This window comes from Miscanthus floridulus, chromosome 9, assembly GCF_019320115.1.
Source record: "Miscanthus floridulus cultivar M001 chromosome 9, ASM1932011v1, whole genome shotgun sequence".
NCBI lineage: Eukaryota > Viridiplantae > Streptophyta > Magnoliopsida > Poales > Poaceae > Miscanthus > Miscanthus floridulus.
In genome coordinates, this window is record NC_089588.1 from 77,204,694 (window position 1) to 77,218,245 (window position 13,552).

The 13,552-nt window shown below is 50.7% G+C and overlaps 1 protein-coding gene and 1 pseudogene across 1 annotated transcript; both read left to right on the forward strand.

Moving 5' to 3' along the window:
* Positions 1–4,307: 4,307 nt before the first annotated feature.
* Positions 4,308–6,181, forward strand: LOC136482189 (uncharacterized; annotated as a pseudogene).
* A 4,372-nt stretch (positions 6,182–10,553) lies between these two features.
* On the forward strand, positions 10,554–11,656 carry LOC136480112 (uncharacterized). The gene is made up of 4 exons (XM_066477761.1): positions 10,554–10,669; positions 10,760–10,847; positions 10,917–11,031; positions 11,187–11,656. Exons 1-4 carry the CDS (start codon positions 10,554–10,556, stop codon positions 11,654–11,656), a joined length of 789 nt encoding a protein of 262 aa, XP_066333858.1.
* The last annotated feature ends 1,896 nt before the right edge of the window (positions 11,657–13,552 follow it).

A 13,552-nucleotide genomic window follows, 5' to 3' on the forward strand; every position in this document is an offset into this window, starting at 1 on the left:
TTATCATGATTTATTTCTAGTTCAAGAATTAGATTAATTGGATGAAGGCTAGAGACCTAAGGCAAATTAATTAATTTTGTTCCCCTTTTTTTTGTTAAGTTTTTCAGCTGTCTTATGTATCATAACACAAATGTTTATTTAATTGTTGTCTATATTTTTTCCATGCATGCATTTCATTATGTATGATTATTGTTGTCGGCTTAAAGACCCTCCCTATGCCCAAATTGGGGCCCCGCCCTGCTTGTCGTGGACTCGTGGTAACCTACCCGTGACACTTGTAAGCATGCCGTCGGGTTCGGGTTCTGCTTTTTGCTCCAAGCTTTCCAGCCAAGATTTCTACGCTTAGTCACCGTCGACTTTGACTCCGGTTGGTCTTACGGATGAATAATTCTGGCCCATGTCCGATGCGTTCCTAGAGGTGTCTATATATCAATAAATTCTGGCGGTCTCCAAGATGTGATACATACATCGACCTCAGTGCTTGTTGCCACTCCAAAGTCTTCAAAGTCTGTGTCACCGGTGTCCTGGACGAGAAAGAAGGCAACCGAGAGCAACAGGAAAATTAATCTTGTCCAACCGTCCTCTACCTTTCTTTAGTCGAAGAGTGACGCATCCAGAGTAGCTTGTGTATTCAAAAATTGAATCGTGTAATGTACGTGAATCACGTACTCTCCGGATCTCTACGTGGACCACCGTTGTCGTAGACGAAGTATGGACCGTGACCAGTGGAGCCTGGGAAGGTGCTGTCGCTGCTCCGACGCCGCCCCGGACCATCACCGCCTTAGCCATGGCATCAGCAATGGTGATCCGCGGAGAAATTCGTCTCGGCAGAAGCGGCCCACGCCATGGTCTGCCCGTATCCCGCCGCCGGCCAACGATGACATCACTGACCGTCTGCTGCGCACCTGCAAAACCCGTCACACAACTGACCTCGGGGTTTGGAACTTAGACTTCAGATCATTTAACAAGGCCAAAACTGCATCCTGGGAGGAGCTTGGCACAATTATGTCAACCTCTGTACATCTTCACTTACAGTCAGCTGGTATGCACTCTATGCCAACCTCAGAGTTTAATTTTGCCCTCTACACAAAAGTCCTGCGTCCGTATCACTCTTGAAAAATTTCTGCGATGTCCCTCTCACATAGTAAAGTACCTCTCTATATTTTTTTTTGCGAGGAAGTACCTCTCTATTGTATGATCACAATTCACAACTGACTGGCTGAGCATGATAGACTGTCGAGTGTCATAGTGCTGGTACGACTTTCTGTGACACTACAGCTAGTTCAAGTGTTCAACTACGCCAGGTTTTGATTTCTTCTCCGCACTTGCACTTTACAAGATAGATTATATATAGATTTTAATCTGATGAACAGGGACAATCTGGCTCATATATATTTACCGAATAAATTTTCTTCCTCTCTCTGCATGCAGGACAACCGATTCTACAGCAGGTTTGTTTGATCAATCTTAATGGCAGCAGAAACGGTCAGTTCTGCACCAAGTCTTATCAAGAATCAAAGAGGGTTATGCAGAGAAGTCAGATGCAAAGGAGCACATAGAGAGGATGGAGATGGCGGACATCAAGCTAGAAGCTGCCCTTGAGACGTGCAACAAGTGGAACATCACCAGCGCACCACTGCTGTGCTGGCAAATCAAGCTCAGGCGTGCCACACAGGAGTGCGACAACACTCTGCACAGGTGTTGGCAGCGCTTGCAAGAAGAGGAAGAAGTGAAAGAAGGGCTACGGAGCTCCTCCTTTCCTAAGAGGGTCGCTCATACAGCCATGTCAGTTGTTTCGTCAATGTTTAGCGGTGGTAACGATGACGAGTTCAGAATATCCACTGCCTGTCCGTCGATTGGAGCGGTTTGCTGATGGTGCGAGGGAGTTCTTGAGGTACGTGGAGCTTGGAGGAACACCACGCAAAGTATTGCTTTGTTAGCCATGGTCAACATCTCTCATTTCTTCTACAACCCTGTAATAAAGAGCATGGGATGGAGGTTGGCCTAGTATTCTTAGAGATACCAATACACCTGAGAATAATTTCGCTCTTGCCCTCATCTTACAGGTCTCGGAAAGTACAGACATAGTTAGGATTGCATTCGGATGCCTGCGCCTGTTCATACCTTACTTAGGCTCAACCGTAGTCGAGACTGTGAAGACAAAGCTCACTCAGGTACCAACACAAGACTTGTGCTGGGTGTCAGATGCTTATCCGGTTTTTGGCCACTGAGCTGTGTTGAACACCAGAACTATCTTCACACCATCTGGTCCAAATGGTTTCGACTGAACCCTCTTTGTTGCCAGCAACAAGATAATCACTACTCCCTAGAGCTACAATTCCAAAATCTCATCGTCAGAATCATTGCCCTGTGAAATTTACTTGGAACCCGTTATCCAAGTGTATTTGCTAGGCCATGTCGCACTCTCTATTGGGAACAGTGCAAAGAGCGGTCACTGATGGTAAAAGCAAAACAAGCCCCATGAGTGCATTTCCTTATCTGCAACTTGGAGTGCATTTCTATCCCCATGCCCCATATGAAGATTTGTCATCTGGAGTTGAGGGTTCGGCAACTGAAATGATCAATGGGGCGGCCGTGAAACATGGCTTGTATGCAAAAATTTGCTTTGAACAGTTGGGCGACTTGAGCCTCTGGTACGGAGTGCAGGCAGCTATCTCGTATCAGATGCTTTGGAAGTCCAAGCATTGCAGGCGCATACCTTCAAGTCGAGAAAATCTCATGGGGACTAACCACTGGGCGAGGCTTTGGTGGAAAACGTTATAAACAGCAACAGGGCAAGAAGGTACAGGGATGGCAAATGCGTAACAAAGATTTCTTGAGCTCGTGGGTTCTGCACGTGCCTGCCCACTTGCAGGACACTGTCATAGACTGGGTTCAGAAAGAAAAGCGATTGCCGCTACCATTATTATTTAAAAATAATCCCTGTGTCCACCATTGTCCAATCATGTTGATTTTCTTCGCAATATCACAGATCTTTAGCAAGGAAGATCAAATCGTGCAGCATGTTCAATGCCTAAAGGATTTTATGTTACTAAGTATGTGTCATTCGGGCATTAAGTTCTACTAGAGGAAGCTTGTCATGACCGAATTAAAGTCAGATTGGTTTATATTTTGCCTGTTAGACAATCTCGCATGTTCCTTTGGTGTGTATGTATGTGTAAGCCTTGTTATGTAATTACTTAATTTGTAGGGACTAAAAGGTGAAAACTATAAACTAATAAATAAAAAGAACACTGAAAGGATTGTTGCAGAATTTCCGAACTTGCTATTGATAGTTCTTCTCCTCGTAAGCCCTACATCTCCAAAATCCTCTTGACCCTATTTATTCTTCAGTATGGTACCAAAATTAGGTTAACTTTGTTTATTGCAATCTATTTTACATTGATTGTTTGGTGCTTATGGTGCTAGTTAGCCACAATTTGGTGGCCTTCCCACATATGGCGGGCTGCAGCTATCTTTTGTTCTTGTTGCTGGTTGAGGTAGTTGATTAGGAAAGTGGGAATGGATCCAACCGAAAGGTTGATCTAGGGGCATTAATAGGGAGTCAAGGTTGACTCCTTTGAGGTTGAGTGTGACCCTTGTATAATTTTGTATCCACATGACCATAAGAAATACACTAACTTTATTCTTTCTTTGTTTCCTGAACTGTTTGTAAACTTATTGCTCACCTTATTTTAATAAATATTTAGTATTCCCCGCTCCGGTTTGCCTAAAAAATAAAGTAGACTATCTTTCGGTGGGATATTGTTATCAGGGGTGAAAACACTCGGAGTAAACCATGTTCCGTCTTGGTCCAATTTCTGCATTCAACCCACATGTATTTATTTATTGTTATCCTGAACAGTCATGTTTTCTATTTTTTGCACATTTGAAATTGGGATGAAAATTTGGGGTCCATTGCTTTTGGTGTCCCTCTAGATCTTCTATATATTCTATGTTTATTAGTCCACCGTCGACTAGACTGCTCGGTCCTGTGTATGGAATTGTAGTACACGATGAGACATGCTGTTCAGACACGACGAGTTCCTAGCTAACTTCCAATGTGTATCTATATATATCACTCCACTCTGGCAGTCTCTGCGATTTGATCTTTACATTTTGACCAGACAGTATTTGTGGTGTACTTAAAGTAATATAATCTTTCACTTGCTGATCTGGCGGTCTTTGCGATGTGATCCGTACAACAACCTCACTGGTACAAAGTCCTCCTACGAGTGTATCACTCTTGATAAATTTCCACGATACCTCTCAATATGTATGGTCACAACTGGCTGGCTGGGCAGGATAGATTCTCCAACTCTTGTGTATGAGTTGCTGTGGTGTCGACTTTCTGAGACCCTACAACAGCTAGTTCAAGTGTTCAACCACGCCAGGTTTTGATTTCCTCTCCGCATTTGCAGTTTTCAGGATCAATCATAGATTTTAGACTGGTGAACAAGGACCGTCTGACTCATATATGTATGCAATATTTTGCTTTCTTTCTGTGCATGCAGGACAACCGATTCCACAGGTTGTTTTGATCAGTCTAAATGGCAGCAGAGATGGTCGGTTCTGCGGTGGCCCAGGAGACTGTTAACGAAGTCTTATCAAGAATCAAGGAGGGTTATGCGGAGAAGTCAGATACAAAGGAGCACATAGAGAGGATGGAGATGGCGCACATCAAGCTAGAGGCTGCCCTTGAGACATCCAACATGTGGAACGTCACCAGTGCGCCACTGCCACGATGGCGGAGCAAGCTCAAGCGTGCCGCGCAGGAGTGCGCCAGTGCAGGCAGCGATTCATAGAAGAGGAAGAAGTGCAACAAGCAATACAGGGATCCTCCTTTCCTATGAGGGTTGCTCATACTGCTATGTCATTTCTTTCGTCAATCTTTAGCAGCGGTAACAACAACAAGCTGACAGGATCCACCACCGTACGGCGATTCGAGCGTTTTGCAGACGGTGCGACCGAGTTCTTGAGGTACGTGGAGCTTGGTGGCACACCATGCAGATACATGTTCTCTGTGCCTCTTATACGACATCTTCTCGCTGGCAAAGGAACAAAGTATTGCTTTGTTCGTGGGGGCCAACATCTCTCACTTATTCTACAGCCCTTTAGTCTACCCAACAATGGGATGGGTGGGAGCTTGGTATTCTTACTTGAAGATGGCAATGTGCCACAGAATAATTTCCTTCTTTCCCTCAGGTTACGGCTCTCTGAGAGTACTGACATAGTTGGGGTTGTAGTCAGATGCCTGCAGCTGTTCATACCGTACTTGAGCTCAATAGCCGAGACTGTGAAGACAAAGCTGACCCAGATGCCAACGCAAGACTTGTGTTGGGTGTTTGATGCTTATTCAGTTTATGGCTGTGATGAACAACAGAATAGACTTCGTACCATGTGTTCTAAATGGTTTCGACCAAACCCATTTTGTTGTCAACAGCAAGACCATCCCCATGCACAGAGCTCCTCTTCAAAATCATTGCCATGTGATATATACTTGGAACCAGTTTTCCAAGTGTATTTGCTAGGACATGTTGCACTGTCAGTTGGGAACAATAGGCAGAGCGCAGTGATCAATGGCGAAAGCCAAACAAGGCCCACGAGAGACTTTCCATGTCTGAAACTTGGAGCACACTTCTGGCCTCACGCCTCTTTTGAAGATTTGTCACCTACTGTCAGAGGTTCAGTGTCAGAGATAATCAATGATGAAGCCAAACAATCTGTCATGTATGCAAACATTTCCTTTGAACAGCTGGGCGAGATCACGATGCCAAAAGCAGTAGATTGCCTTAGTAGGAATGTGGAGGCTACCTCATATCAGATGTTGTGGAAGTCCAAGCATGGAAGCGCATACCTTCGGGTCGAGAAGACCTCATGGAGAGCAACTACTAGGAAGGACAGAGTTGGAAAACGCCGTAAGCAACGGCAGGACAAGAAGGTTCCAGTTTAGGGATGGACCGCTGCTAACAGTGAGTTCAATATCTCGTGGATTGCCCACACGCCTGCCCAGTTGCAGGGCTCGATCGTCGACTATTTGATTCAGAAACAAAAGCCATCCGCACTACCGTTGTTATTTAAAAATAATGCCTGCGTCCATGATTGTCCAATCACGATGTTGTCTTTGCAAGATCACAGTTATTTGGCAAGGAACCTCAAGATGTCCAGCATGTGACACCCGTGAAGGATTTCCACGTGCTTGTACTATCTTAATGTACATAAAACAGTTCAACTGTTGTTGCGTGTCGCAAACATATGATTATCTAGGGTTGACCTATAAAATGTAATACTCTCTCTATTCCAAATTATATAATATTTTGACATTTCTAAATATATTGGTGTTATTATATATATAGACATAGTGTAACATAACATTCGTCGGTCATTTCACGATTGTGCGCTACGATTATTCCGAATGCGTGGCTAGTTTCTCGTGGGGCCCATCCACACACATGGATGTATGTGAGCGTAGATGGCTAAGTGTACGGAGGGTTTCGTGAGAGCCTATGCTGATCATCTGATTGAAACATGGGCGAAGGATGTACAAAGTTTTGAAGTCAAGAGTACATTCCTGGGTGGCTGCTGGTTTCAATGCTCTGTCCCTGCTTCTGGCGCTGGCTACGGCCTGAGCTTATGTTGTAGACTCCTTTGGTGGGCCGGCAATATAGGCGCTGGGCTAGGAGGGCCACAGCCAACAGCAGTGGCTGAGGCGTCAGTCAGGTTTAGAAGAGAATAAGGATCTGATGGCCCAGGAGTGGCCCAGGAGGCACTTAGTGAATGTAATCAGTTTTATTGAAGAAGAATAGAACCTCCCAGTGGGTGGGGTTCCTCTTCAACGGTGGTTGCGCGCGGTTCAGCCGCTGCCGCTGGTGATCTCCCCACCGTGCCATTGCGTCGCTACCCTCTCGGTTCCAATTCCCAGTCTAGGCTGCTTCTCCAATCTCCTTTGCGCTCTCCACGGCGTCCACGCCGTATCAATTTGGTATCGGAGACCATCTCTGGTGCATAGACCACCATGTCCAGCACCGTTCCCGATCCTGTGGCCATGGATGCCAAGCTCAACCGCATTTTGGGCCAACTGACCACCATGAAGAATCGCCTCAACTCCCACGACGCCCGGCTCGCGCGCATGGAAACGGGCAAGCCCGCTGCTGGCAAGGGCGCCGGCGGGGATGACGACCACGGCGGTGACAATGAGAACTGTGGTGGCGGCAAGGATGAGGATGACAGGCGCGACGTGGAGCGGGATCGCGCCTGGGCAGCCTTCCATGAACGCGCGCTTCGCAATCAGGAGCATTACCTGGACTCGTCTGATTGCTTTGACCGTGGTGATCAGGGGCGCTTCGACCGCGAGTTTTACGGACGCGGCAGCCGCGACTATGATGATCAGGGCCCGCGTGACTATGAACGCGTTAGTCGTGACTACGACCGCGGCCGCGACTACAACCGCGGGCCTCGGGATTTCGACCGCGGTGGAGGCCGCGGCTACGATTGCGGCTTCTGGGACTTCGACCGCGGCGGCCGTCCCTTCGATCCTGGTGGCTGTTATCGTGGGGACACCGACGGCCACTGCGAACCCCACCGCCTGCCCAAGATCTCCTTCCCCGGCTTCGATAGCGAGTCCGACCCGTTGACATGGCTGAACAAGTGCGACAACTTCTTCCATGGCCATCGCACGCCGGAGGATGAGAAGGTGTGGATGGCATCGCTGCACCTTGACAGTATCGCTGTGGAGTGGTACTATCAGATGGAACGCAACTTTGGCATGGTTCCATGGCCACACTTCGTCGACTTCATCAATCTCCGCTTCGGGCCCCCCATCTGCGCCAACTCCCCCGCCGAGATCAAGGCCCTGTTCCGTACAGGGACGGTGGAGGAGTACTCGCGGCGCTACCTCACCCTCCTTTCGCGCTGCGACCACCTCTCCACGCGCACCAAGATCAATCTGTACGCTGGTGGCTTGGGCCAGCCCCTAGCCTCCGACGTGGAGATGTAGCATCCGATGAACTTGCAGCAAGCCATGAGCCATGAGCCATGAGCCACGAGCAAAGGCAGATGGAGGCCTCGACTGTCAATAGCTCCACGGCGCCTAAGCCTTCGGGGCACCGCGACAGCGTGTCGGCCAGCACTGGCGTCTCGAGCACCATCACGTAGGACGGCAAGATTGAGGGTCCACGCCCTTGCTTTCGTTGTCTCACGGCGGTAGAGATGCAGGAGAAACGATAGAATGGGCAGTGTTTCTTTTGCCCTGAGCCATATAGCAAAGAGCACAAGTGCACCGCCAAGGGTGGTGTCTTCCTCATGGACCTGGCAGACGGCGAGGAGGACCTGCTCAGCGGCATCACCGACTTAGAGATCTCCCTCAACGCACTAACTGGCCTCAACTCCGCTGATTCCATGATGCTGCAGGTCATAGTAGGCGGCGTACAGCTGCGGGTGCTGGTGGACACCGGCTCCACCCACACGTTCATCCACTTAGCGCTCGCGCAACACCTGGGTCTCATTGTCTCCCCGCATGCTGGCCTCAATGCCATGGTGGCCAATGGTGACCGGGTGCGCAGCCCTGGCATCTGTCTCGCTACTCCGGTCACCATCTATGACGAGGTGTTCTCCATCGACTGCTTCGCACTCGACTTTGGCGCCTTCGACCTGGTCCTCGGCGTTCAGTGGCTGCGAACACTCGGGCCCATCATATGGGACTTTGGCGCCCTAGCGATGTCCTTCTGGTACAATGGCCGCTCCCATCACTGGACTAGTGTGAGTAGCTGGGGCTTGGCCGCTCGTGCCATTGCTGATCCCCGCGCTGTCCTGAGGAGCTGCTGCAATCCTACTAGGACATCTTTGAGGAGCCTTGCGGCCTGCCGCCACCACACCGCCACGACCACCGGATTCACCTCCTGCCGAGCACCCAGCCGGTGGCGGTGCGTCCATACCGGTACCCGCAGCTCCTCAAGGATGAGATCAAGTGGTAGTGTGAGGACATGCTGGGCTAGGGGATCATCCAGGAGTGGACTGCTAGTGCTCCTGGTCCGCAAGCACGACGACAGTTGGCGCTTCTGTCTCGACTACCGTGCCCTCAATGACGCCACCGTCAAGGACAAATTCTCGATTCTGGTGATCGACGAACTCCTGGACGAGCTGAAGGGTGCCCGCTTCTTCACCAATATTGACTTACGCAGCGGGTGGCACCAAGTGTATATACATTCGGACGACGTCGCTAAGACCACCTTTTGGACGCACCGGGGGCACTTCGAGTTCCTCATCTTGCCCTTTGGCCTCACCAATGCGCCAGTGACATTCCAGGCCCTCACGAACGATGTGCTGAAGCCATTCATCCGTCGCTTTGTTTTGGTTTTCTTTAATGATATTCTAATCCACAGTCCCTCATGGGTTGTACACTTACAACATGTCAAAGCAGTGCTGCAGCTCATGCACAATCATCGTCTCTTCGCCAAGTGGTCCAAGTGCTACTTCGGCGAACCATCCGTGGCCTACCTTGGCCACATTATCTCCACCGAGGGTGTTGCCATGGATGCTGAGAAGGTCGCTGCGGTAGAGGCTTGGCCTCGTCCTCGCTCGGCCCACGCCCTGCGTGGGTTCCTTAGCCTCACCGGGTAATAGCGGAAGTTCATCACTGGTTATGGTGGCATGGTGGCGCCGCTCACTACCCTCCTCAAGCGGGAGGCCTTCACCTGGACGGTCGTAGCGGAAGCCGCCTTCCTCGCCCTCTAGTCGGCGCTGGTCACCGCGCCCCTCCTCTAGTTGCCGGACTTCATCAAGCACTTTGTCATGGACTGCGACGCGTCCGACACTGGTTTTGGCGCTGTGCTGCACGAAGGTGATGGCGCCATTGCGTTATTTAGCCGGCCGGACGCTCCTCACCACGCCAAGCTGTCGGCCTATGAGCGTGAGCTTATTGGGCTGGTCAAGGTCGTCCGTCATTGGTGGCCTTACCTCTGGGATCGTGCGTTCACCATTCGAACCAACCGCAGGAGCCTTGAGTTCCTCCTCGACCAGTGCCTAACGACCATCCCTCAGCATACATGGGTCTTCAAGCTCTTCGGGTATGACCTCATGGTCGAATGCCGCGCAGTGAAGTTCAACACTATCATGGACGCGCTGCCCCGCCGTGACAAGGAGGCGGCACTAGTGGTCTTATCCGGCCCACTCTTTATTGATTTCGACACCCTGCGCGCAGAACTGCAGGAGGATGTAGCAGCACAGGACCTGCGCCATCAGATTGCTGCTGGCACAGCACTAGAGGGGTGGCAGCTGTTCGACGGGCTGCTGCTATATAATAGCCATGTCTTCGTCCCAGAGAGCTCCAGCCTTTGGCCACAGTTGCTCGTGATGCCCATGAGGCCGGCCATGAGGGTGCTCAAAAGACCCTCCATCGTTTGCAGGCTTCGTTCTACAACAGCCGCGCACATCGCCTAGTCCGCGACTTCGTTCTAGGGTGCGCCGTCTATCAGCGCAACAAGATGGAACATCTCCACCCGACGGGTCTCCTCTAGCCCCTGCCTGTGCCGTCTGGAGTCTGGAGTGATATCGCCATGGATTTCATGGAGGGCTTTCCATGGGTCGGCGGGAAGTCAGTCATCCTGACAATCGTCGATCGCTTCTCCAAGATGGCTCACTTTGTGGCCTTGAGCCACCCCTACTCCACATAGTCTGTGGCCTGGGTTTTCTTTGACAACATCGTCCGGCTTCATGGCTTCCCGTGCTCGATTGTGAGTGACCATGACACGGTCTTTACTAGCCACTTTTGGGAGGAATTATTTAAGCTTGCTGGCGTCAAGCTCCTGCGCAGTTCGGCCTTCCACCCAGAGACGGACAGCCAGTCTAAGGTCACTAACCGCATCATCAGCATGTACCTACGGTGCCTTGCCGGTGATCGTCCTCACTCTTGGCTGTAGTGGCTTCTGTGGGCGGAGTTCTGCTTCAACACTTCGTACCAGTCTGCTCTTCAGGCCACGCCATTTGAGGTGGTCTATGGCCAGGCGCCCCCTGCTCTGATGTCATACACCCCCTGTGCGGATCGGCAGCTGCTGGATCGTGATGTCTTCCTGGCAGAAATTCGAGAGCGCCTCATCTTCGCCCAAGACACTATGCGGGAGCACTAGAACAAGAAGCTCCGTCATGTGGAATTCTCTATTAGTGATTGGGTGCTGCTTCATCTACACCAGCAGACAGCTGTGGGCATCACAGCCGCTTCCCCTCCAAGCTTGGGCCGCGCTACTTTGGCGCTTATCAGGTTGTTGAGCGACTTGGCGCTGTTGCTTACCGCCTCAAGCTTCCACCCAAGGCACGCATACATGATGTGTTCCATGTCGCCTTGCTCAAGAAATATGAAGGTGATCCGCCTGCTGCTATCATGTCATTGCCAGCCATTCTTCGTGGGCGGGTGGTTCCTACTCCTTCACAGGTGGTCTGGGCTCACCTCAACTGCGGCTGCTGGGAGCTCTTGGTGCAGTGGGACGGTTGTTCTGCTACTGATGCCACTTGGGAACCCCTCGCTGACTTCAAGGAGCGCTATCCATTGTTTCAGCTCACGGACGAGCTGTTTGATGGGGAGGAGGGAAATGTTGTAGACTCCTTTGTGGGCCAGCAATATTGGCGCTGGGCTAGGAGGGCCACAGCCAACAGCAGTGGCTGAGGCGTCAATCAGGTTTAGAAGAGAATAAGGAGGGAGGATTTTTAGGATCTGATGGTTATTTGTTAGGAAGTGCACCTAGACTATAAAGGAGGCACTTAGTGAATGTAATCAGTTTTATCGAAGAAGAATAGAACCTCCCAGCGGGTGGGGTTCCTCGTGGCTGCGCGCGGTTCAGCCGCTGCCGCCGGCGATCTAACCACCACGCCATTGCCTCGCTACCCTCTCCGTTCCAATTCCCAGTCTAGGCTGCTTCTCCAATCTACTCTACGCTCTCCACGGCGGCCATGCCGTATCAGCTTATGCTTGCGTTCGTGTTCCTTTAGTCGGAAAGATTTCCATGATGTAATACCTTATATCTAGCGGTAGTAGACTTAGGACTTCCTGCTTTAAGGCAGTGGCAGCTCACTGGGCTGGTCAAATGGTTTTGTATCAAACTCTATTCCTCTAAATGAAACACGTGCTTCGCACGTTCTCTGAAAAAAAGCTGAGAGTACAAAGTTTATTCATAATATGATACTAGAAAGTTTTTAAATTATTAAGAAGTTTTTTTAATTCAACTACTAGTTGATGGTCAGCCAAGAAAATATAAGATGTGCATGCAGACATGTAAGAGCAACTCCAGCACGAGACCTCAAATTAGGGTCCCTACTTTTGATTCGAGGGCCCCTTTTTTGGGGGCTTCATCTATTTTTGTGTCTGCTCCAATAGAAGCCCTCAAATCCTCTTGATAGACACCGACAACTAGGGCCCACTCCTCTACCTATCCGGGCTATCTCAACATAGAGGGAGGGGAGGAGCTAGCCAGGGGAGCCGCTCGTTGCGGTCTTGACGGGGTTCCCATCAAGGGACTGCTAGGGAAGTCACTGGCCGAGGGAGCGGTCTCGCCTGGGGAGCCGCTTGTCGAGGGAGCGGCCTCACTAGGGAGGCGCTAGTCGAGCGCACTTGATGAGAGTCAAATATAGGGGTGTGTTAAGTCCACAGGAGAGAAGCTCCGGACCGATAGATCCCCCGACCGATCTCTCGAGGGCTATACCCATCGGGTACACTCACGCGCACCCTCTAGATGGGAGTTAGGCAGAGACCCAGCACACCCACGGCCACTGCTCAAGGCTTGAAGGCTCGCATAGGCCCAAGGCTCCTAAGTGACGGCAGCCCGAGCCTAACTCAAGCCCAGCACCAATCCAAGCCAGTGCTCGAGTAGGGAACGGACCTCCCAAGCTACGACCATCCTGCCGGGCATACAAGGCCCTAGCAGGTATGCAGATTCCACGACACTAGACCATTCAACGGGCGATTAGTGTGACACAACAGGATAAGCAAGTTCACCAACTCCAGGGGCACAGGGCTCCTAGGCCCAATCATCAGCCCCCTGAGCCAGGGCTCCTTCGTAGCCAAGGAGGCCTCGAGAAGGTTCACCCAGTGGAGGCCGGATTGCAGTAGACAACCCCTGATGGTCAAGTGTCTGGGGCATCATCGATGTTAGGCCGCACCCGCACCTCCTCCGACTTCATGACAAAACCAAGGTCCATCCATGTCGCGACATCACCCTCTTGCACCCGGCGCATGAAGACCATAGTCCGAAGCCCCCAAACCGACTTGTACTCAACATTCCTCACAATATAAGGGGATGGTTAGCTCCCATAGAGGGGGCTGAGCTAGGAGATTTTAGCCAAAGAGGGCAATTGATTTGACATTCAGAGGCCGATTGGACAACAAAACCATTGGCTAGAGAGCAACCGAGAGGAATAGCAGATGTTCATCCCTTGGCAACCTAGGAAGAGAGATGACCCATCCCTTACTTGCCAGACACAAACCCCACTACCAACAAACCGTATTACAACACCAAGTGATTCCCTACCAAACTATCATTCCACTCTATTGTACCCTCCCCCCTCC